Source organism: Carlito syrichta, unplaced genomic scaffold, assembly GCF_000164805.1.
Source record: "Carlito syrichta isolate Samal-C Ts95f unplaced genomic scaffold, Tarsius_syrichta-2.0.1 Scaffold137869, whole genome shotgun sequence".
Classification (NCBI taxonomy): domain Eukaryota; kingdom Metazoa; phylum Chordata; class Mammalia; order Primates; family Tarsiidae; genus Carlito; species Carlito syrichta.
This window is the reverse complement of record NW_007081965.1, coordinates 45,870-68,253: the sequence shown is the minus strand read 5'-3', so window position 1 is coordinate 68,253 and position 22,384 is coordinate 45,870. Positions and strand designations below refer to the sequence as shown.

The 22,384-nt window shown below is 38.9% G+C and overlaps 1 protein-coding gene across 2 annotated transcripts; it reads left to right on the top strand.

Moving 5' to 3' along the window:
- The first annotated feature begins 3,143 nt into the window (after nt 1–3,143).
- On the top strand, nt 3,144–16,964 carry LOC103251243 (dehydrogenase/reductase SDR family member 7-like). 2 transcript variants are annotated; one of them, XM_008049825.1, is made up of 7 exons: nt 3,144–3,296; nt 9,531–9,683; nt 11,373–11,479; nt 11,943–12,177; nt 14,112–14,239; nt 14,895–15,110; nt 16,753–16,964. In XM_008049825.1, exons 1-7 carry the CDS (start codon nt 3,173–3,175, stop codon nt 16,798–16,800), a joined length of 1,011 nt encoding a protein of 336 aa, XP_008048016.1. In that variant the 5' UTR covers nt 3,144–3,172; the 3' UTR covers nt 16,801–16,964. The 2 variants fall into 2 exon arrangements, with proteins under 2 accessions (XP_008048016.1, XP_021564128.1); XM_021708453.1 differs by having other exon boundaries at nt 3,173–3,296; nt 12,043–12,047; nt 14,116–14,239.
- Nucleotides 16,965–22,384: the final 5,420 nt, after the last annotated feature.

The following is a 22,384-nucleotide window of genomic DNA, read 5'->3' as shown; positions in this document are numbered from 1 at the left end:
AAACGCAGTCCCACCTGGGTGTAGGGTGTTCACAGGAAGCCCGGGGCCTTGTGCCAGCCAGGTGCCCATGTGGATGTGGTAGGAAAGGAACTCTGAGTGCTCTCCCCAAGGCTGTATAGGTGGCATAATGTGGGGGAAACAGTGGCGTGCCACCCCCTCGAGTTCACACCTGTGGGTGACAGCAAGGCCTAGGGACTAGTCAGGGCTGCCGGGACGCCTGTCCCTGGTCCCCAGGGACGGGCAAGCCTTCCTCCCCATCCCTGGACAGGCACTTTAGGTCAGAGTGAGGAGGTTGGAGGCCGCTCTGGTTTTCCAGAGAGGAGGTTTCCGTGTGAGAACCCCACCCCCAGTCCTCCACATCAGACAGCCAAGCGCAAGGCCCTGCCAGCACATCACAGGCTTTGCTGAGAAATGAACGGCAGAAGTCACTCGTACAGCCTTGACCGCCTGCCTGTCCACTGAGGAAGGACCTGGAAGAGGCTGACGCTGGCTGGGGCCACAGAGCCCCAGGATCCCACACACGGTGGGTGTTTTGATGAGCCAGCCCCACCTTGGGCTCTGCTCACTGCCTCCTCCCTATCCTCCCCACCCCAGCCTGCGAAAAAAAAAAAGGAATTTGTTCATAGTTTTTTTTTTAAACTATAGTCTGCCCCTCCAACGGTCTGAGGGACAATGAACTGGCCCCCTGTTTTAAAAGTATGAGGACCTCTGATCTTGGCTACATGCCAGGTAATTCCTTGATCCAAAAATTGTGCAAACAAGATTTATTGTTCCTAGGCTGCCTGTACTTTTCTTTTCTCTTTCTCCTGACCCTTATAAATCATGTTTCATGTTATTTTTTGAATCTTCTCTCTCATGTCCATGTGTAAGCTATCCACATACAAATAACTAACAAAATGTTTCTGAAGTCTTATTTCTTGACACTAAGGAAAAATTTAAAAAGTTTCCACACTACTAGCAAATATCGTTCTGTAGCCAAGATAACAAGACGCCGATGGAAAGTATTTTAAATCTATTTGATCAATCAACAACCTCTGCAAGCATTCTTCTGGAAGCCAACACAGGAGTGACAGTCCTTGCCTGTGAAAATAAGACACCTGGTGATAGATTGCTTCAACAAACACACTACTGAGTGCCAACAAATTTACAAACGTCTCACTCAGCCATGATTCTTCAGCTGACATCGACCTACTCTGCCAGTCACCAAAACCCATGTTTCCCCAGAACCCTAATAGGATCAGATCAGTTACCTGCTCTGCTTAGAGAGACTGTGTCTGACCCACATAGCTCTCCATTATACAAGTAAGCAATGCACAATGCATTCTTTTTTGTTTTGTGTATTGTTGTGATCTGAACTGTGTCCCTCTGATACCCAAATGTTGAAGTCCTAGCTCCCAGGACCTCAGAATGAGACTCTACTAGGAGATATGGTCGTTAAACTTAAGGTTAAATGAGGCCATGTCAGTTGTCCATAATCCAGTATGATTGAGGTCCTTACAAGAAGAGGTTCAGAGCTCACACAGATGTCTTAATTTCTAGAGCTGGACAAAACCAAGATCATACTCTCTTCCTGTCAATTTTCCAGACCTGGGCCCACTGTCCCATCCTCTACTTTCATAATTGCCCTTTGCAACTCTGTCCCCCACTCACCCTCCCCACAGCTGGAGTTTGTGAAAGAGAATGTAGTTTATCCATCCAAGGCCCCTTGGGACACTAAATCTAACTCAACCCTTTCATTTTCCAGAGGGTAAATAAGCTCAGAGGAAACTTTTGAAAATAATGTTTATCATGAGGCTCACTGTAATATTTTTAAACACCTTATTATATACAATTTGCTTATCATAGGAAAAGAGAGCCCGCAGTGCAAAGGTGACAAGCCAATGAAAACAACTCTTGAGCAATATTATTCCAAATCATAACTGGGGCAAGTAATCAGGGAAGATAAAAGTTTAGCTAGTTCACGTCTTCCTCGGGGACCCAAAACCTCATCACAATTGCTGATTCATCATATTTCTGCAACTTTCACATGCTAGAGAAACTCTACAGGTACAGAAAATAGAGTTAATAAACATGATCCCTGTCCTTCAGGCTGAAGTTCAAGAAAGGATAATTACAACAGAAAGAATAATAATAATTCCTAAAGATAATTAATTAATACCAATAACTACAAAAGAAAGAATGAACACAATTACTGTGTAGGAGACACTGTGCCCTTCACAGGCATTTCCTCATTTCAAACTCCCTACGTATTTCTGTGAGTTCAGATAAGGAAGGTATTTACACAAGGTTGCAGAGTGTACCCAGCCTGTGCTCCCAACCCTAGAACTCACTGATAATCGAGTTTGAATCATCACTTTTTCATCCAGCAATGCGCGAGTGTCATTTGCTACCAGCTTTCCAAACTTAAGTTGACAAAGGGACAACAACCAGACTCAGCGACTGGGTTAATTTGGTGGGGGAACAAATAAGTAAAATAAGGGGGGGAGGAGGTGGAAGAGTTGGTAAAGGAGGAGGAGAGGCTGGAGGAGGGAAGAGGAGGAGGGGGAAGAGGAGGAGGAGAAATAGGAGGAAGAGGAAGAAGAAGTAGACACCTTCAAAATTGGATGATTGTGTTCTCCACGTAGAAAAATATTTGCTCTTGGGAGATAAACATTGGGTACACACAGACATACAAATAAGAACAACCAACACTGGGGACTTCTAAAGGGGAGAGGAGAGAAGGGGATGAAAGTTGAAAAACTACCTGTTGGGTACCATGCTTACTATTTGGGTGACAGAAGCCTACAACTCACCATTATGCAATTCATCCATGTAACAAACTGCACATACATCCCCCTGAAGTTAAAAGAAAAAAATCTATTTGCTCTCAAAACAACTGTTAAAGAATCGTTCTTGTCATGATAAGTCCTGTGACCACTGCACCAAACCATTAAGTCATCCATGCCCTATGTTCCTGCTGCGACCCTTCTTTATTAGGTGCACACGCAAGCGACACTTGGGCTGCAATCGCCAGGTTCGATGCACTGGGACGTTCCCCCTTGCTGGCGCTCCGGGGAGGGAGGATGGGCGGCTCGGGGCGGGCCGAGGGGGCGGTGCTGCGATCCCTGGGGTCTGGGCGCGGCTCCGGCGCTGGAAGATCTTCCTCCCGTGGAGCCGGGCATGCACGTCGACGATGAGCTGGGCGCTGCTGCTGGCGCTGTGCGCGCTGCTCCTGCTCGCGGTGCAGCTGCTGCGCTTCCTGCGCGGAGACGGCGACCTGACGCTGCTGTGGGCCGAGTGGCGGGGGCGACGCCCAGGTGAGGACTTGCCGCAAACTTTCCAGAGCAGGAAGCCCGGCTCGGAGTGGGCGAGGTGAATCCAGATCTGGCTCCTCGCTTGCCCTAGGTCGCTCCCGGGTCCCCCTCGCTGGTGGGGAGCTGCCCCATGGCACGCCTTTCCTGGGGACTGTGGATGGGGGAGAAAGAGGCCCAGGCCAAAGAGGCTATTTTGCCCCTTTGTCTTCCGTCCTGGTCGGATGATGGCCACGACTTGCCTTTCAGACGGGAAACTTCTCCAGGGAGCGCCAAAGTATAAAAGAGCGCTGAAATTGGCCCTCTGAGGGGATTCTGCCTTCTTAAGCAGAATGCCAAAATTCTGGGGTAGTGTCAGAGGACCTCGCTTTGAGAAACAACGAGCTTCCCCCTGCGTTTGTAAGGGAACCTCCAGTCCTTGCAAAGGTCTTTCTTTCCTGGAATTGTTTATCCTCCTCTTCTCACTCTGCTGGAGTTTTGAAATAAAATCTGAGATCGTCCGGTGTCACTCACCTACCTACTCATTGGGACGAAAGCATAACACTAGAAAGAACTGAATTGGCAGCTTTCCTGGAGCGAGATCCTTATTGGCATACTAAGGACATTCCACCTGTCCCACTAGTATCTGTGCCTTCCTTCGTACTTGATGATCGTAGAATATGTTTTGTTTCTTAAACATATTCTATATGTTATTTAAGCTGTGTGCCCAGCACTTGACACACATAACCTATAACCTTTGCAACAACTCTCACACAGTACAATAGCTCTCATAAAGTAGGCATTATTAGTCTTCTTTTCCAGAGAGGGAAACATTTAATCAGAGAAATTAAATCACCTGCCCAAAGCTAGGTTTTTTGGATCCTTATTAAGAACTGGAATAAGTGAGGTTTACTTGGACAAAGTTTCTGGTATGAAAATACTCAAAGCATTGATGAGGTTTGTTTGGAAGTGCTAGCTAGTAGCTCAGAAGTAGACCACGTTTTTTAAATGAACAGAAGTGGGGGATAGCACAGGTTGGTGATATCAATCCTGGGGAAATGAGAATTAGTTTTTGGAAGCCTGAAAAAAGTCTGATAGTACAGTGATTTGTGCCCCTCCAAAGCTCAACCTCACCTGGACAAACTCTTCCTTAGTATTTTATTACTCTGGTTGGGCTTTCTTGGGTATAATATGCATAACATGTATGCAACAACAGCTCTACAATACTGTGGCAAATAGTTGTCTGCAATGGGCAGGAATCTCAAATACTGTGTAATTTTATTAACTATAAGGCATTCTTGTAACCAACTGCCCTCTCTTAACAGATGGAAAGCACACTCCTATTGGCTGACTTATCGATGTTGTGTTTGATCCCGTGTTTTTGTATTAAATTGTACTTGGAGAATTAAATTAAAAATTGTTTGTATTTCATTATTAAATACTACAAAATTTACTAAGCCCATTAAATTCTGTCAAGTGCTATAATGGAAAAATTTTGACAATATCTGAATGAATCTCTCTAAGCTATTAAGTTAAAAGTTATTTTCACATATCGGCAAAACCTTAAAAGGTTACTAAAAATAATATTATTGTTAATGTTTTTAATTGTTGTACTTTTGCTAGAAAAATAACAATGTGAAAGATTTTTAATTTAATTATATTACCGCTATTAAATAGTTAAATAATTTGTAAATTTACTCATGTAATTTGATAAATTACCACCATCAGTCTAAGTAAATAAGTTACATCGAAAATATTCAGCAAAAGCCAGGCACAGTGGTAGGCACCTAGAATTTCAGCTAGTTGGGAGTCTCACTTGAACCCAGGAGTTCAAGACAAATCTGAACAACACAGTGTGACACTATCTCAAAAAAAAAAGTTATTCAGCAAATACAGTTATAAAGTTAGATATTACCAACTTTTAAATTTTAACTTGATATTAAAATTTAGTTATTCTTATACCTGCATTAACTAAGGAGTAAGCTTTATAGAGCTCCTTTTATGTATAAAGCCCAGATGTATGTACAGTACATACATGGATATACAGTATACTTGTGGAGTTAAAATCTCATGGGGGAGTTACAGGGGGGAAAAGTGTCTAAAAATTCTCCCAGTGAGTGTGGGGAATAATAAAGAAGAAAAAATTAAAGGGACGTGGAAATAGACTCAGATTCCCAAAACAGCTCAGGCTGGAAAGACGGGCAGACTCTTTAAAGAGCTTTTTGTACAGAAAGATGGAAGAGGGGAAAAAAAGTTATCCTCCTTGAGTTCTCTGTAGGTTTATTGTTTTTGTCACTTCAAAACACAGACAAAACACTCCAGTGATACAAAATTTAAAAATGCAAAAGGATATACAGTAAAAAGTAAAGCTCTGCCTTATACCCCTGTACCCCTACCACCCAATGTGCCTCTCTGGAGGCAACCACCATTTCCTGCGTCTTCTGTTCTAGAGAAATCCTCTGCAGGCTGGGCACGGTGGCTCACACCTATAATCCCAGCACTTTGAGAGGTAGAGGTGAGAGGATTGCCTGAGCCCATGGGCTCAAGACCAACCTGGGCAACATGACGAGACAACATGTCTCTACAATAAATAAAAAAAATTAGCTGGACGTGGTGTTGTGCACCTGTAGCTCCAGCTACTTGGACGACTGAGGCAGAAGGATTGGCTGAGCACAGCATGTCGAGGCTGAGGTGGCCATGAGCATACCACTGCACTTGAGCCTGAATGACAGTGAGACTCTGACTACAAAAAAAAAAAAAAAAGAAAAGAAAAGAAAGAAAAGAAAACAAATTCTCTACATTTTCCAGCATGTATCTTGAAATATAAGGGTTGACAAATTTTAGATATTAAAATGGTGCAGAAAAATCCATGGCACAAGTGTAGCATAGGAGAAGTTTCAATAGCAGCACAGGTGAGGAAAACCCAGGTTTCAGTTGACAGTCACCTCAATACAAGTCAACTGTGACATGGCTGTTGTAGAGATTAGACAAGCCTGGGCTGTGTTTATAGACTTCAGTGTCCGAAGCAACAATTGCAGGCGACAGATGTCTCCTGAATACCTGCTTGTATATGCTAGCCTCTGTGCCTGGCGCTATGGACACAGCAGTGACCCAGCCTGCCACAGTCCAGGCCCTCATAGACCTTACCTTCTGGGGACAAGGATGATTTAGTCATCTCATCCTGCTATACACTGTCTAGACCCTACTGACTCCTTTGTCCTGCCCTGGTCAGCTCCCTTCAATTGAAATATTGACCAACCAGAGTGCAGAAGGTATGAACGGAAGAGTAAGGAAGCCTCATGTCATGCAAGGAAAGGCAGCAGAAATTGGATGGGTTTATTTAACCTTAGAGAAGCAAGAAAAGAGAGCACTTAGGGAGAATATAGCGGCTCTCTTCCCTAACAGTTGTGAGGGATTGTCACATGGAAGACAGGTTTGATTTCTTTTTTTTTTTTTCTGAAACAACTTTTTATAAAACAGGAAAGCAGAATGACAACACAATTTAAAGGTTTGTAAATTAGGTCACAGAATGGATGCATAATGTTGGCAATATGGCTATTATATATTTATAAAGCTGAAGTCATTCATCAACTCTTATACCAATATTTAAGATTATTCTATGATCTAATAACTACAACCTATATTTGTGGATCTCTTTCCCTATTATAACATTTTATTATTACTTCTGATTTTGGTTCTCTCACCATATGGAATCTACAAACTAAATTTTTAAACATTGTTAAAGAATGACTGAAATATACAAGCCAAGCAGTTGAGTTTGCAGAAGATTCTGGGAACACAAGTAAGGTAAAATACTGAGCTGGATTATCAATATGTATAAATGTAAAACTCTCCCATTTTATTCACAATTCTGATACTTATACACTTAAGGAATTTTGCAACAGTTGATTTGCTGGGTAGAAACAAACTGTGAGACCAGACTCTTTGTAAATGTTCTCTTCCAGACATGGCTTACATAAGGTAAGTCAAATTTAACTCACCTTCCTATATACAAGGAGAAACTGGAATGTTTTTGGAAGAGGGGGGCCCCTTGTAGTACAGGCTTCCCCTACTGAGCAAATGTTCTAGGAACCTATGGGCATCAGTGTATTAGCTGGCTTTACTGTGAGAGGCTGCGTTTGGCTTCAGGGAATTTTTTTTTAAAAGAGATTCTTTCAACATGTTTGCACATTTCAAGATGTGTGATTTACACAAATAACTTGTCCACACTGCATTGAATGTTCAGCCGTTTTTGACCCAAACCAGCATGACCCCTCATGCCGCACCTTCCTTATTCACCCAATCTTGTCCCAAGTGATTTTTGTGTGTTTATTTCTCTGGATGGAAACAGTCCTGAAGGAGAGATGTTTTGCCAAGGTGGAAGAGGTGATTCAAAAACAGCAGAAGTACTAAAGATATCAAAATTAACAAGTTTAAAAACTGATTTGTGGGGGGCTGAATTGGCAGTAGTGGGATTCTGCCAGGGGAAGGGGAGGACACACCTCATCAACAAGGGTACCTGCATAATGAACATTTGTATACTTAACTCTGAATTGTACCCCACGTCTTTAAAATAAAAAAAAGGTTTTTTTAACTGTTTTGAGCTACGGAAAATGCAACTTGATAGGATGTGTTGCATCAGATGGAGAGTACTTTGAAGATGACTGAGTTTAAACATGTAAGAGTAAATAAACAAATTTTTATAAATAAATGCTGGGAGGGGTTTTGGATCTCCCCTTGTATTTCCTAAGGGATCTACTCTGTGCTAGAGATAACAAAAATCTGGAGTGAAAATATTTGGAATTGGTTAATGTTTACCAAGTACTTTTTTCATCCTATTTCTATTTTTACTCAAGATTTTCTGTTTTAAACATGCACTATGACTAGAACTTATATCTTTTCAGATACTAAGTAGGTTATTTTGTGCCAAAAGAAGTCTTTAACAACAAATCTTCTCAGGTTGACAATTCAGTTTCAAAGAAAACCCTTCATTTTTATAGTCCTCATTTGTTTTCAATTGATTACAAAGAACCCATAAATCCTAATCTTAATACTAAGTATCACAAATGCAAACCGGAGTGAGAAAGCATTTTTTTTTAAAGGCAGGGTCTCTGTCACCCAGTCTGGAATGCAATAGAATGATCACAACTCACCATAGCCTCCATCTCCTGGGCTGAGATGATTCTCCCACCTCAGCCTCCTCCTGCTTCAGCTTCCCAAAGTGTTTGGATAACAGGCAAGAGTCACTGCGCACTGCCTATGTACAGTCTTTAACAAGAACATTATTGGAAAAATGGAGTAAAACATTGTATCTCTCTGCCATATGCATTTCATTTTGGGTGAGTTACTGGATTCTCCTAAGATGAAAACTTGGGCATTGAAAGCACTTTTACAAAATAACCTTCAGTTGATAAGCATCAAGTATGATTGGCAAATGTGGAAATTACTACTTTAAACATCCAGGAAGATGGTCACACATGGTGGCTCAAGTCTGTAATCCCAGCACTTTGGGAGGCCGAGGCAGGAGGATTCTTGAGGCCAGGAGTTTGAAACCAGCGGGTAAAGTGAGACTTTGTCTCCACACACAAAAAACAAAAATGTTATTTGGGCATGGTGGCATACACCTGTGGTCCCAGCTACTCAGGATGCTGAGGTGGGAAGATCTCTTGAGCCCAGGAATTGGAAGCTGTGGTGAACTATGGCAGTGCACTAAAAAAAATCCAGGATGATTCCATCATATCACAGAGCAGAACTTGGTCTATTCTGATTCCTCATCAATAGCTCCACTGCAAAATATTAGAATGATAGAATTGAAAACTGGATAGGACCTTCAGCAATCATCTAATCAGAATCCCTCATTTTATGTAAGAGGAAAGTGAGTCCAGGCAATGCCTTTCTATTTACTTAGCTTTACTGTTCTTGATCAGATACACAGATAAATAGAGCCTTGGAGTGAAACCATGGGAGTTATAGGGTTACTTGAAGTAAAGTCTGGAGAACTCACCAAGGTTCTGGGATATACAAATACTGTGTTGGTAGCTGTTACTAATATGGTTTGTATGTATGCTTTTTTTTTTTTTTTTTTAAGAAAAATTAAGTAGGAAATGTTTCCTTAGGATATTAAAATTTTAAAGCTCCATATCATGTCTTCACATTTAGTGTTTTGTTTAAGACTTTTAATTATTTTTTGCTGATATTTGATTTATGGGTGTAATTCATAGCTTTTTTTTCTCCCCTCCATTTCCTCTTCTTCCTCAATAGAATGGGAGCTGACTGATATGGTGGTGTGGGTGACTGGAGCCTCAAGTGGAATAGGTGAGGAACTGGCTTACCAGTTGTCTAAACTAGGAGTTTCTCTTGTGCTGTCAGCCAGAAGAGAGAATGAGCTGGAAAGGGTGAAAAGAAGATGCCTAGGTAAGCACATCCAAAACAACAGAAGAAATACATCAGAATCCAAACTGTGTTTTCAGTATTAGGACTTTTAGGGAGAAGAGTGGGATGTTCCTGGATAGTAACCCCTATCTCCAACCTGTCCAGGTGTTTTTCCCAGATCCTCTTTTTTTTTTTTTCTTAATTAGCTTCCCTTGACTTTTTCTTCTTTTCTGATATCTTTCTTCTTTTTTTTTTTTTTTTTTGCACTGACTCCTTGACTTTAGGAAGTGACCAATCCACCAATTCTCTCAAATGCAGGTGGATTTTAGTAAACAGATGATTTATATTTTTGTCTTAAAGAAAGAGCAGTTTGGTTTTTACCCATCTCATCTATGTATCAAACCATAGGTATTTAGTTAGGAAGGATCCTTACTTATTTTGCTGAAGTGTCAGATATTAAAGTCATATGGAATGGTATAAGACGTTTATTATTATAGGATAAAAGAACAGGAATGAAATTAGGTTTAAAATGCAAATTTCATATTCATATGAAGGACAACAGTGTTCATATTTTTGTTTGAGTTTTTGTGTAGCTATGGTCACATTGAAAGCAGCCTCAAGTAATAAAAGTATAATTTCTTGTAGGACATTTAGTACCTAAACAGATAATTTTGTGTTTTCCAACAGACCATTTTTTGGATCATCTCTCCACCTGTCACCCTTTTAAATCTTTACCTTTGCTGACTGAGCTAACCACCCAGAAATGAGTTGGTTGGTTGCCACAGTAGTACTCAGCAGGCACACAAGGCCTCTTTCACAATATTGCTTTCAAAGGTCTCTTGTGTTTTTGCACTGGTCCACTTCTTATGACAAGTGTTCCTTTACTGCTGTGACTTGCAAGTCCTGCACTGGCGACATAAATGAACCATGTCAATATTTCTTACCTGGTATGAGGCAGATTGTTTACCTTTTGTCTTTCAGATGATTGGTGCCAACTTTTTCATTTGTTTGAGCACAGTTGATGTTTCATAATGAACCCACCTTTGCTCATGAAACTGTCATATATCTTCTATTATGTTTTCTATATTTCCTTATTTTTTTTACTGGCATTCCTTGTTGTATTTTGAGATCATCGTCCAGGAAAATCAGATTTGGTTGTACTTTGATGAATAGCAATAGAAATAGAAAGGGCCAATTACAACTCAGCATGTTTCCTGGTTGGGAATTTCAGGATTGTGTCCTTTTCATTGTTTACCTCCTGGAATCCCTAGCTTCTGGAGAGAAGCTTCTATATGTCATTTGGCTGCCATACTTTGAACTTCATACTGATTTTAAGCATAGGTATTTTTAATGGGTGTAGAAGAGCAACTACACTTTGTGCACATATTACAAAACAAATGTACTTCTAAATAAACTGCCCTACGATTTTTTGCTTTTTTTGAGCTTGTAGTATAATCTTGATTTCTGCTAGAGTGTGTTATAAAGTTAGACTGTATTTATTCAAGTTGAAGCATGCCATTCCGCTTTCTGTGAAGTCAGCCAGCTTTTTGTCTGATAAGATGTTGCCATATTACCCCGGTTCTCTTCCTGATCACTGAATAGGAACTCCACAGGGCCACCCAGAAATGAGTTTTTTGCCCACTCCTGCTGTAGGTTGGGTGTTAATGGAAGTAGCAAGGAGCTTGATTGACCTATGACATGACTTGCATACTAATCTTTGTCTTTATTTAGAGATTAGCAATTTAAAAGGAAAAGATATACTTGTTTTGCCCCTTGACCTGACTGACACAAGCTCCCATGAAGTGGCTACCAAAGCTGTTCTCCAGGAGTTTGGTAGGGTAAGTAGATTTTGTCTTACTAGTCTTCAGCTAAAGTAAGTGCAAAAGAGATTTCCCATTAGTTGTGCTGTCATTCAACAGGTTTAGGCAAATGGAGTCTACGCAGTGAGATTAGGCCCTTGAGTTGGGTTTCTTAATCTCTGAGTCCTTGGCATTATATAATTAGTATTTTCATATTTAAACAAGTACTAATTCCTCCATAGATAATAAAAGAAGCTAAAAACTTACTGCTGCTTTATTTTTATGAATTATTACCTTTCATAAAAAGTCACCTATAATAGGAATTTAATTTCATAGAAGAATTCTGGCATTTATTTTATCTCTTTGGTTGCTGACATCTGGAAATATACCATTGTTACATTGATTCTTCAAGTTAATAATATAACCAACCATCCCTAGGAATTCCATCAGTCCATTCACAGATCATCCCTAAAGTGCCTGTTTTCTGGTTTTATTTAACTAGATTGACATTTTGGTCAACAACAGTGGAATAGCCCAGCGTTCTTTGTGTGCAGATACTAGCCTGGATGTTTACAAGAAGCTAATAGATCTTAACTACTTAGGGACAGTGTCCTTGACAAAATGTGTTCTGCCTCACATGATTGAAAGGAAGCAAGGAAAGATTCTTACTGTGAATAGCCTCCTGGGTATTATGTGTTTACCTCTTTCCATTGGATATTGTGCCAGCAAGTATGCTCTTCGGGTAAGCTGTTCAAGTCAACTCTGATTTAAATGTATATAAAGTGGATATGGCCATCACTGTGCAAGGTCCTTGAAACTAGGCAGTGATGTGGGGAGACAGAGAGAGAGAGAGATCCAAGAAGTCCTTTGGAAGAACATGTCCCCAGTATATGCTAAAAAAGACTTGAGTCACACATGCCTCTAATTTATTGAACAAACACGTATTGAGCACCAGCACTGTACCATGCACTACCACAGACCCTGCAGACATAAAGATGCAGACCCTGCAGACATAAAGATGATAAGATACAGTCTCTGCCCTCAAGAAGTATATCATCTAGTCAACCTGTCATCCTTCAACTTACCTTTATTTCTACTACATCTTCATGTCAAATTGGAGGTCTACCCTTCCTTTCTTCTACACACACTTCAGGTTGTACTTTTTCTTCCCCTTGTACTTGGTGTTTATTTTATCTTATTTATTTATATGCATATCAGAAATAGGTACTGCACACCAGATGATTGGTTCTAGGTCTCATGTCTCCACTGGAAATAACCTTCCTCTATTCACTTTGGTTTCATTCGAAGAGGAAAATCTACTCAAGGCAGAGGCTATGAGAAAAGTTTCATTTGGGTTGTATAACTTATATGTGTTATGAATATTAGACATGGATTAATTTTTAATGATGGCTTAAGAATGGATGTGAAGAAATGATAAAGTCAATAGGAGGAAAAAGCTTAAAGGAGATGCAACATTTATATTTAATGCTGTTGAAAGTGGGTTTAAGTAGAATGTTTCCTGTTGGAATAATGAGATACATAGCTGCATGGTTATTAGAGTTTCATGAAATTTGAAGCTTTGATTCTTTGGGACACTTTCTGCTGCAAAGGAGGAACAAACAGTTGCAGAGAGTGATGAGGCGGAATGCTACACTGATGATTTCCTCATATTTAGCAATGGGCATCAATCACTTCTTGTGGAGCTGTTGGGCAAACCTCAGGCAGGCAGATGAAGTAGGATGGCCATCCATCTATTTGGCAGTCACCTCATAAAACATGCAAGATGCTTTCAATACAACACAGATGAGCTGTTTGGCCTGCCCTCCAAGACTCACTGCTTTATTACTGGATATGATCCCCGGACAGAATGTGGCAGGTTGAGACTCTAGTTATATTAATAGTTGAACTGGAGACCAGGAAGCTCTTTTTGAAGAGCATATTTCCTTCTCAGATTTCCAGCAAGCTATAGGATGGACTTGTGTACCATTGAAACGTTTACCCAGTATACTAGATGTGATTTCAAACAAAAGGAGGTTTTAATGTCTGGTGATTGGCTTCCTTGGTGTCCTCTCTCCTCCCTTGTTGTAGAGGGGCAGAAAGTTAAAGATATTGGAGTTCCATTCATTTTAAACCAAGCATTTTGTTCAGTCCGCCTCTGAGTCGGACACTGTGTCAAAGGTAGGCAATCATATTACATTTTTAATTATTGTGCAGTATTAATTTCCACATGCTCCCCTTTGGCCCAAACATTGGCATTTTAGACCACTTTTAGGAAATAAAGAGAAACCTGACTTATGTGATTCTCAGTGGAGTACACATACACCTTTTGGAGTGGGAAGATTAGGATTGGCATGAGGAGGGTGTATCAGAATCTCCAGGGATGATTTTTCACCTAGCCAGTGCATGCCTACCATAGGAATTATTGGTGGCAAGAGCCATCACTACCAAAGGGAGCGATCTGTTTGTGCCTGGAAAAAGCTGAGAATGTTCTAGATTGTGTTCAGTTAAAAAAACTTGCTTGATTGCACTATTCAGGCTTTACTCAAGCTTTTTGGAACTTATTCTGACAAATCATGAAATATGTGTCTTATTTATTTTCTCCTCCTCCTCCTTCTTTTCCTCCTCCTCCTCCTCCTCCTCTTCTTAATTCATCATTTTCTTTTTTGTCCTGTTAGGGTTTTTTTTAACAGTCTTCGAACTGAACTTGCCACATACCCAGGTATAACAGTTTCCAACATTTGCCCAGGACCTGTGCAGACAAATATTGTGAAGAATTCTCTAACTGAAGAAGTCACAAAGGTAAAAAATTTCTAGTTGGGAATGATACTTATCAGTGTTGTATTACTATATGATAGTGTTTGTGTGTTAGAACTGCTTTTGTGTAAATTATTCATAAAACTTAACTCATGGCATTATGAAAATTGTTAAGGTTTGCTGATAGTACTTTGGCATCTAGTTTTAACTAATTCTAATGAAATTGCTATGATACCATTTATAAGTAGTCCACTATTACATGACCACTATTATGTAACAGATTTTTTCACTACCAAGCAACCTCTTATCTTTTTTTTCTCCATTTTGTCTCCATAGACTTGCATGTTTTTTGGAATTTTATTTACTAAGTGCATGTCTTAATAATTTGTTATTTTATTGCTAAAGTGATAATTATCCTTAAGCACATTACAATGATGCAGTTCTAATTAGAAACAAAGAATCTCTATCTTTTAGTTAGTTTACACAATATTATCTACAAAGTGTATGATTTCTGTTAGGCTTTTTGAAATATTACAACAGTTTATAAACCCATTAGTACCTATGAGGACTCCCAAAGGTTATGAGGCCCCGCTAAAGGAGCCACTCAACTTGATTGCCTTTGGGTCCTTTCTAGCTTAAACATTCTGCAAAATAGCTTGGATAAATACTCAGTATTCACTTAGTTTTTAAATTTTCTTAGTATGTAGGCAATGATGGAGACCAGTCTCACAAGATGGCAACCAGTCGTTGTGTGCGACTGATGTTAATCAGCATGGCCAACGATTTGCAAGAAGTTTGGATATCACATCAGCCTTTTTTGTTAGTAACATATTTGTGGCAATACATGCCAACCTTGGCCTTTTGGATAAGTGGCAAGTTAGGGAAGAAAAGGATGAAGAACTTTAAGAGTGGTGTGGTAAGACCAATTTACACATTTCTTAATAATATGTATCAATCTTTCAGAAAATTACAAAATTTTCCAGTGCTTAAGAAACTTTACTGGCCATTGCTTTGTTAAACTTTGGTGGGTCTATGTGGCTTTCTAAACTATGGCTACTATGTTTCCTAGCTTTGGTCCCCTCTCTACCTTGGGGAGGTGAATCGCTTCTCTCTCTCTCTCTCTCATTTACTTTCTAAATAAACTATATTCTCTAATCCAAAAAAACACACTCAACTTTACTAATGCTCCACTGATCTCATGATATGAATACAAAAACATATATAAAAAATATTCTATCCCTATGCTTATCTGTTGGTTTATACATTACTACTAGTCAGAGAAAGAAGTTTTCTACAAGATCAAATCAAGTGGAATTGCTAGATATTATAATTCTACTTTTAATTTTTTATAGAACTTCCATATTGTTTTCCATAATGTCTGTATCAATTCACATTCTCAACAATTTATATAATAGGGAAGAGAAGGAATACATTATAGAAATACTCTTTTCAGAGAAGAAGAGAGACCAGGAACTAGAGGTTTCACTGCCACAGAGCCAGTAGTTCTTTCAGAATTGTCCATTTGAGGTTTTGTTTTGTTTACAGAATATCTAACTATAACATTTAACATCACTGAGCGAATCCAGCATTTGATAACATCTAGCCTTTCTAAAAAATGGTGGCCTTTTTCTTTCTACTACCATCTTAGAAATATTGCTTATTATGTGTCATTGCTTTATCACTCTTTTTCATGAAAAACTGGTCATTTTCTTATTTTCTGCTATTATTTGGGGGACATAATACCTCATTACTTACGCAAAACCATAGGAACTTTGAAAAATTGTTCTTTCCATTTTTTCACACCACTCTCTCCTTCCTGCCTCTTTACTCTTACCCTCCTCCATTATTTTCTGCTTTAGGCCTATCCATTTCCTTACTGATATGTTTATAAGCATCTAAGCTAAGAGAATGTTGGTAGAGCTTATCCCTAGCTAATTGTACTTGTTGATAATATTTGAATTTACTTCTGTCCTTGAGGCTAAGAACTGGAAATATGAGTTTTTATTATATTTTAGGAATCAAGAACAATGACTACAGTGAATTTTGTGTTATCATTATTATTATTTTGTCATTGTTAGTGCAAATTTTTAGATATGGTAAGTGCATATCTTCCCATATGAAACATCACATCTTAGGGTGCCTTGCTTTATTCTTTAAACAATATACTATACATTTTCAAGCAATTTTATTTACTGCCAAAACTTTAATTCTGTATACTCTGACTTATTCTTTTATTTATTAGGGCAAGTCAGTGTAGGTATGATATCCTGATCCAGAATAGTAATAATAGAGAATTTAGCATTTAAGAAATGCAAGAGCAGATGCTAACTAATGCCGTTTGTAACACGTAGAGCAGATGATGCTAAGCTGAGCAGAAACACTTGTATATATCTAGAATTTTGGCAATGACTCTTATCCCAACTGAGGCATTACCTAAGTTTTATAAGGATTTCTTAATAGTGAATCATAATAATACAGCTTCTTAAAGCAGGACTTAATTATCAAAAACTGAGGTAAATAGGAGGAGGTACTGATTTATGTTTCTGTCACTCTTATAGGATGCAGACTCCTCTTATTTTAAATTCTTCAAGAAAAAACATGACTGAAAGGAGCACTTGTGCTTTTCAAGTCACTGGAGGGAAAAATGGAAAACATGAAAGCTGCAATCTTCTTATGCTCCGAAGACTAAATTTTGATTTTACTTTTTAATAGATACAACTTTCCTTTCAACATGTAATGAATAATAAACAAAAGATTGCCATGAATCTTGAAAAAATATACTAACACATATTACAGTCTTGGATAATACACTTTAGCATATGTGTTCAAAATCTAGATTAACACAAATCTAACCGATGAATTATAGTAATTTTTTAAAACATATGTCTTAGTCTGTTTGTGCTGCTATAATAAAATATTACAGTCTTGGTAATTTATAAACAATAAAAATTTATTTCTCATGGTTCTTGAGGCTGGGAATTCAAAGATCAAGACACCCATAGGATTGATGTCTGGTGAGGGGTGATTTCTGCTTCCAAGATGATGCCTTGTTGTTGCATTCTCCATAGGGGAGGAATGCTATGTCCTCACAAGGCAGAAGGGACAGCGAGCAAGATAGGCAAAGTCCCCCTTTTAAGCCCTTTGATGAGGACATCTCATTCCATTCTTGAGAATGTCACCGCTTAAAGGTCACACCTCTTAATACTACTGCATCTGGGGATGAAGTTTCAGCTTTAACCAACTGAATTTTGGAGAGAACAAAAACATTAAAACCATAGCAACATAAACATATGGAATATTTCACACAAAGAAGAGTGCAGATAATAAACAGACTTGAATAAATATTTGAAATGCTCTTAGTTTCAAGATGCTTACACTGTCTTAGAAGAGTTGACAGGTACAAATGACTATACCTTTTGTTGTATGCCTTTTGCTGTACTGAGGTGCTTATTTAATTCATTTATTCCTCATAACAGTCCACTAAGGTTGCTGGTATCATCTTCCTTTATAAATGGAGAAAGAGATGCCCAAAGCAACTAGTCGCAAAGCTAGTAAGTCATAAAGCCATGATTAAACTCAGCTCAGGAAGACTCCATTGACAACTCCTTACTTCTATTATAATTAATTTTACTTTAATGTTTAGCAATGTACAACAAAAAACATGCATAAGCCTAATAGAAAATCAACAAAAATGACAAAAAAAAATCAACAGGAGCAATAAGAGAAGAAAGACATGGTTTTCACCTACAAGCAGTTAAATTTAGTTTGAAGGATGCCCACTCTTACTCTTCCTATTCAACATAGTACAGAAAGTCTTAGCCAGAACAATCAGGCAGAAAAAATAAATCAGAAGCATTCAAGTAGGAAAAGAGGAAGTTAATTTATTGGTCTTTGCAGATTATATAATTCTATATCTAGAAAATCTTAGAAAGTCTGCCAAAAACCTCTTTGCACTGATAAATGACTTCAGTAAAGTTTCAAGATGTAAAATCAACATGTGAAACCAGTTGCATTTCTATACACTAATAACAAGAAGGTTGAGAACCAAATAAAAAACACAGTTCCATTCACAATAGCCACAAAGAAATGAGATACCTTGATGTTCACCTAGCCAAAGAATTGAAGCACTTCATCAATGAGATCTACAAAACACTGCTCAAAGAAATCATGACTGACACAAACAAATGAAAAAACTTCCCATGCTCATGAATTGGAAGAATCAATATTGTCAAGATGTCCAGCCTGCCCAAGGCAATCTACATCATTTTTCATAGACCTAGAAAAGACAGTACAGAAACCCATATGGAGGCAAAAAAGAACCTGAATAACTAAAGCAATCTTCAGCAAATGCAGCGAAGCTGGAGGCATCACACTTCCAGACTTAAAATTTTATTACAAGGCTTCAATAACCAAGCCAGCATGGTATTGGTACAGGAATGGACACGTAGACCAATAGAACACTTTGGAGAATCTGGAAATAAAACCATGGTCCTTCAAGGAACTCATCTTTGACAAAGCCATCAAAAGCAACATTGGAAAAAAGGATGCCATACCTAGCAACTGGTGCTGGGAAAACTCGTTAGTCACATGCAGAAGAATGAAACTGGACCCCTATCTGTCACTATAGACAAAAGACAACTCAAAACCCCACAATGACTTAAATGTAAAACCTAAAACTGTAAGAATCTTAGAAGAAGCTTAGGGAACACCCTCCTGGACATCGGATTAGGCATGGTGAAGTCCTCAAAGCAAATGCAACGAAAGTGAAGATTAACAGGTGGGAACTTAGCAAACTGAAAAGTTTTTGCACCAAAGAAGAAACTCTCAGGAGGGTAAAGAGACAATCCATGGAGTAGGAAAAAATATTTGCAAGCTATGCAACTGACAAAGGCCTAACATCCAGTATCTACAAGAAATTTCAACAAATTGAAAGGAAAAATACAGTCCCATTAAAAAGTGAACAAAGGACAAGAACAGACACTTCTCAAAGAAAGATATACAAGCTGCCAATCAACACATGAAAAAATTCTTAGCCTCACTAATCATCAGAGAAATGCAAATCCAAACTACAACGAGATACCTACCACCTAACACCAGTTAGCATGGCTATCATTAAAAAGTCAAAAAATAACAGGTGCTGGCATGGCTGTGGATAAAAGGAAACAAATCTACACTACCCCCCCTCCAACTTTAGAAGTTTTATCAGAACTTTTACTCTGTTGGTGAAAATGTAAGCAGGTTCAACTTTTGTGGAAAGCAGTGTGGCGAGTTCTCAAAGAACTAAAAATTGAGTTTCCATATGATGCAATAATCCCTGTTCTGGGAATATAGCCAAAGGAACATAAATTGCTCTACTGAAAAGGCACCTGCACAAGTGTGTTCATTGCTATTCACAATAGCAAAAATGTGGAACCAACTCAGATGCTCATCAAAATGGACTTGATAAAGAAAATGTGTTACATATGCATGATGGAATATTACACAGCCATAAGGAAGAGCAACATCATGTCCTTTCCACCAGATTGTTGCAACTGGAGACCATCATAGTAAGAATCAAAGAACTGAATACTGCATGTTCTCACTCTTAAAGGGGCCCTGATCACTGATCACACAAGCACAAGGGTGAGAGTGGGATTGGCAGATGCTGGACACTGCTAGGGCAGGAAGGGAGGGAGGGGAAGGGTGGGACACATGGCAACACTCTGGATACCTGGTCCACTCTCGGGAGAGAGAGGGCCAGCTAGAAGACCAAGCTTCACCTACATGCAACTTACTTACGGAGCAAATCCTCACTTGTACACCACAACTCTAAATGAAATAAAACATTGAGCTGATTATTTTTTAAACTTAATTTAAAAAATTTAAAAAGGCATGAATTTGTATTACTGTTCTCTCTAGGGCTAGCCTTAGGAGTGTGCAAATCAAACACTAGAGGGTCCCCCCCATCTGAAAAGATGACTCCTCCCTGGCATACAGGGTTGCAGATTAATTTCCTTAAGCTCTGGGGACTTTTCGGCCTTTCAGAGTCTCCCCGGGGAAATTTCAAAAGCTCCTCTGAGAAGAAAGGTTAGGCTGTCATCTTAAGCTTTACCAATTGTTATCTGCTAACACTATAGTAGGAAACTGGAAGGAGGATTCAAGGTAGACACAGAAAAAGGAAGAAGGAATTGTAAGATGGGAGTGAAGGTAGCAAAGACAAAAAGCCCATTTTAAAATTTTTCCCCAGGGCATTACATGATTGCAATAATGGGACAGAGGTCTTGTGTTGCTCTATTTATTTTATAATTTTGTTTAATAAATACTTCTAAAGCACTTGTTATGTGTTAGAGGCCAAACTATGCACTTTACAAATACTAATTCATTTACTCCTCATTACAACCTTAAGAAGTGGCTACTTTTATTATCTTCACTGGATAGATGAGGAAACAGGCACACAGAGGCTGAGATGGAAGATCTGAAGGTCACAAGCTAGTAAGTGGCAGAACTGGGATTCTGCATTTGCCACTTATTAGAATCTCAGCTGCTAACTACTACATTTCAAGCCATACAGGCTTTCAATTCCTTTTGAAAGTTTTGGTATTAGGGAATGTGGATGAGGAGAGAGGTCAGTTTAATGGTAACAACTCACTTCCAGAATTTGGCTTTCAGTTGGGGAATTTATAATATGAGGCGACCCAAAAAGTTCAGAATTTATAAAAAATTGTATATTTATTCGTACATGTGTAAACTTTAGTCAACTTCAGAGTTCTCTCCGTTTGATGCAATATACCTATAGAGATGCGTTTTACACTTCTCAGAACATGTTTGGAACTTGTCAGTGTTGATACCTTTTACTGCTTCTGCCCTATTTTTTTTCTATTTCCACATCATTAAAATGTTTCCCTTTGAGAACTTTTTTCATGGGGAGGGGGCAGGGAAAGGCACTTGGGTTGAGATCGGGTGAGTAGGGAAGGTGGAACACAGAGGTCCTACCTTTTTAATAAAAAACTGCTGAACACTTAAAGTGGTGTGGGTAGGTGTGTTGTCTTGTTGGAAGAACCTGTCACCTATTTGACAAAACTCAGGGTGTTTCTTCTACAACACAACTGATAATAATGGGTTCCTAGGACACATACCTAGCAGGGGAAACCTGTAATATACAAGGGGTCCATCCTCCAAAAGATAAATCCTTTTTAAAAATTTTGCATCCCCCTCATAAGTTGCTCCTAGTAGAATCTTTTGTTGGAAGAATACAAAGTACCATGGGCTGATAGTAAGAAGATGGTCTTTGGATTCCAGCATCACCACTTTTAGATAGGTGATCTTCCTTAATCTAGTCATTCGAAGATACTGATCTTAACAGACTTGTTTAAATAACATGAAGTGGTTCATCCAAATCATGTGCTCCAATGCCTAGTGTGCAGTACACATTCCATTAGTGCCAATTATTTTTTTTCTACCTCTCCTAGCACTTTTGGAAGTATTAAGAAGGGGTTTTCTCAAGAGAATCTGTCAAAAGCTTCCTTGCTCTGATAAAGGACTTTGGCAAAGTCTCAGGGTATAAAATAATATGCAAAAGACAATTGCATTTCTTTATAACAATAATAAACAAACAGAAACCCAAATAAAAAACACAATCCCATTCACAATGGCCACACACACAAAAATGAAATAACTTGGCATCTTCCTAACTAGAGACGTGAAAGACCATTACAGTGAAAACTACAAAACACTGCTCAAAGAAATCAAAGATAACACAAAGAAGTGGAAAAATATCCCATCCTCATGGATTGGAAGAATCAACATTGTGAAGACATCCATCTTACCTGAGGCAATCTACAGATTTAATGCAATACCCATCAAATTACCAGCAACATTCTTCTCAGACCTAGAAAAACAATACAGGAATTCATATGGAAACACAAAAGACCAAGAACAACCAGAATAATCCTCAGGAAAAAAAAAAGCAAAGGAGGAGGTATCACATTACCAGACTTCAAACTTTACTATAAAGCTACAGTAATCAAAACAGCTTGGTATTGGTACAGAAACAGGTATATAGACCAGTAGAATAGCATTGAGATTCCAGAAGCAAAACCTCAATTTCTCAACCAACTCATCTTCGACAAAGCCCCCACTACCTACCACTGGGGAGAGGAGAACCTATTCAGTAAATGGTGCTGGGAAAACTGGCTGACCACATGCAGAAGA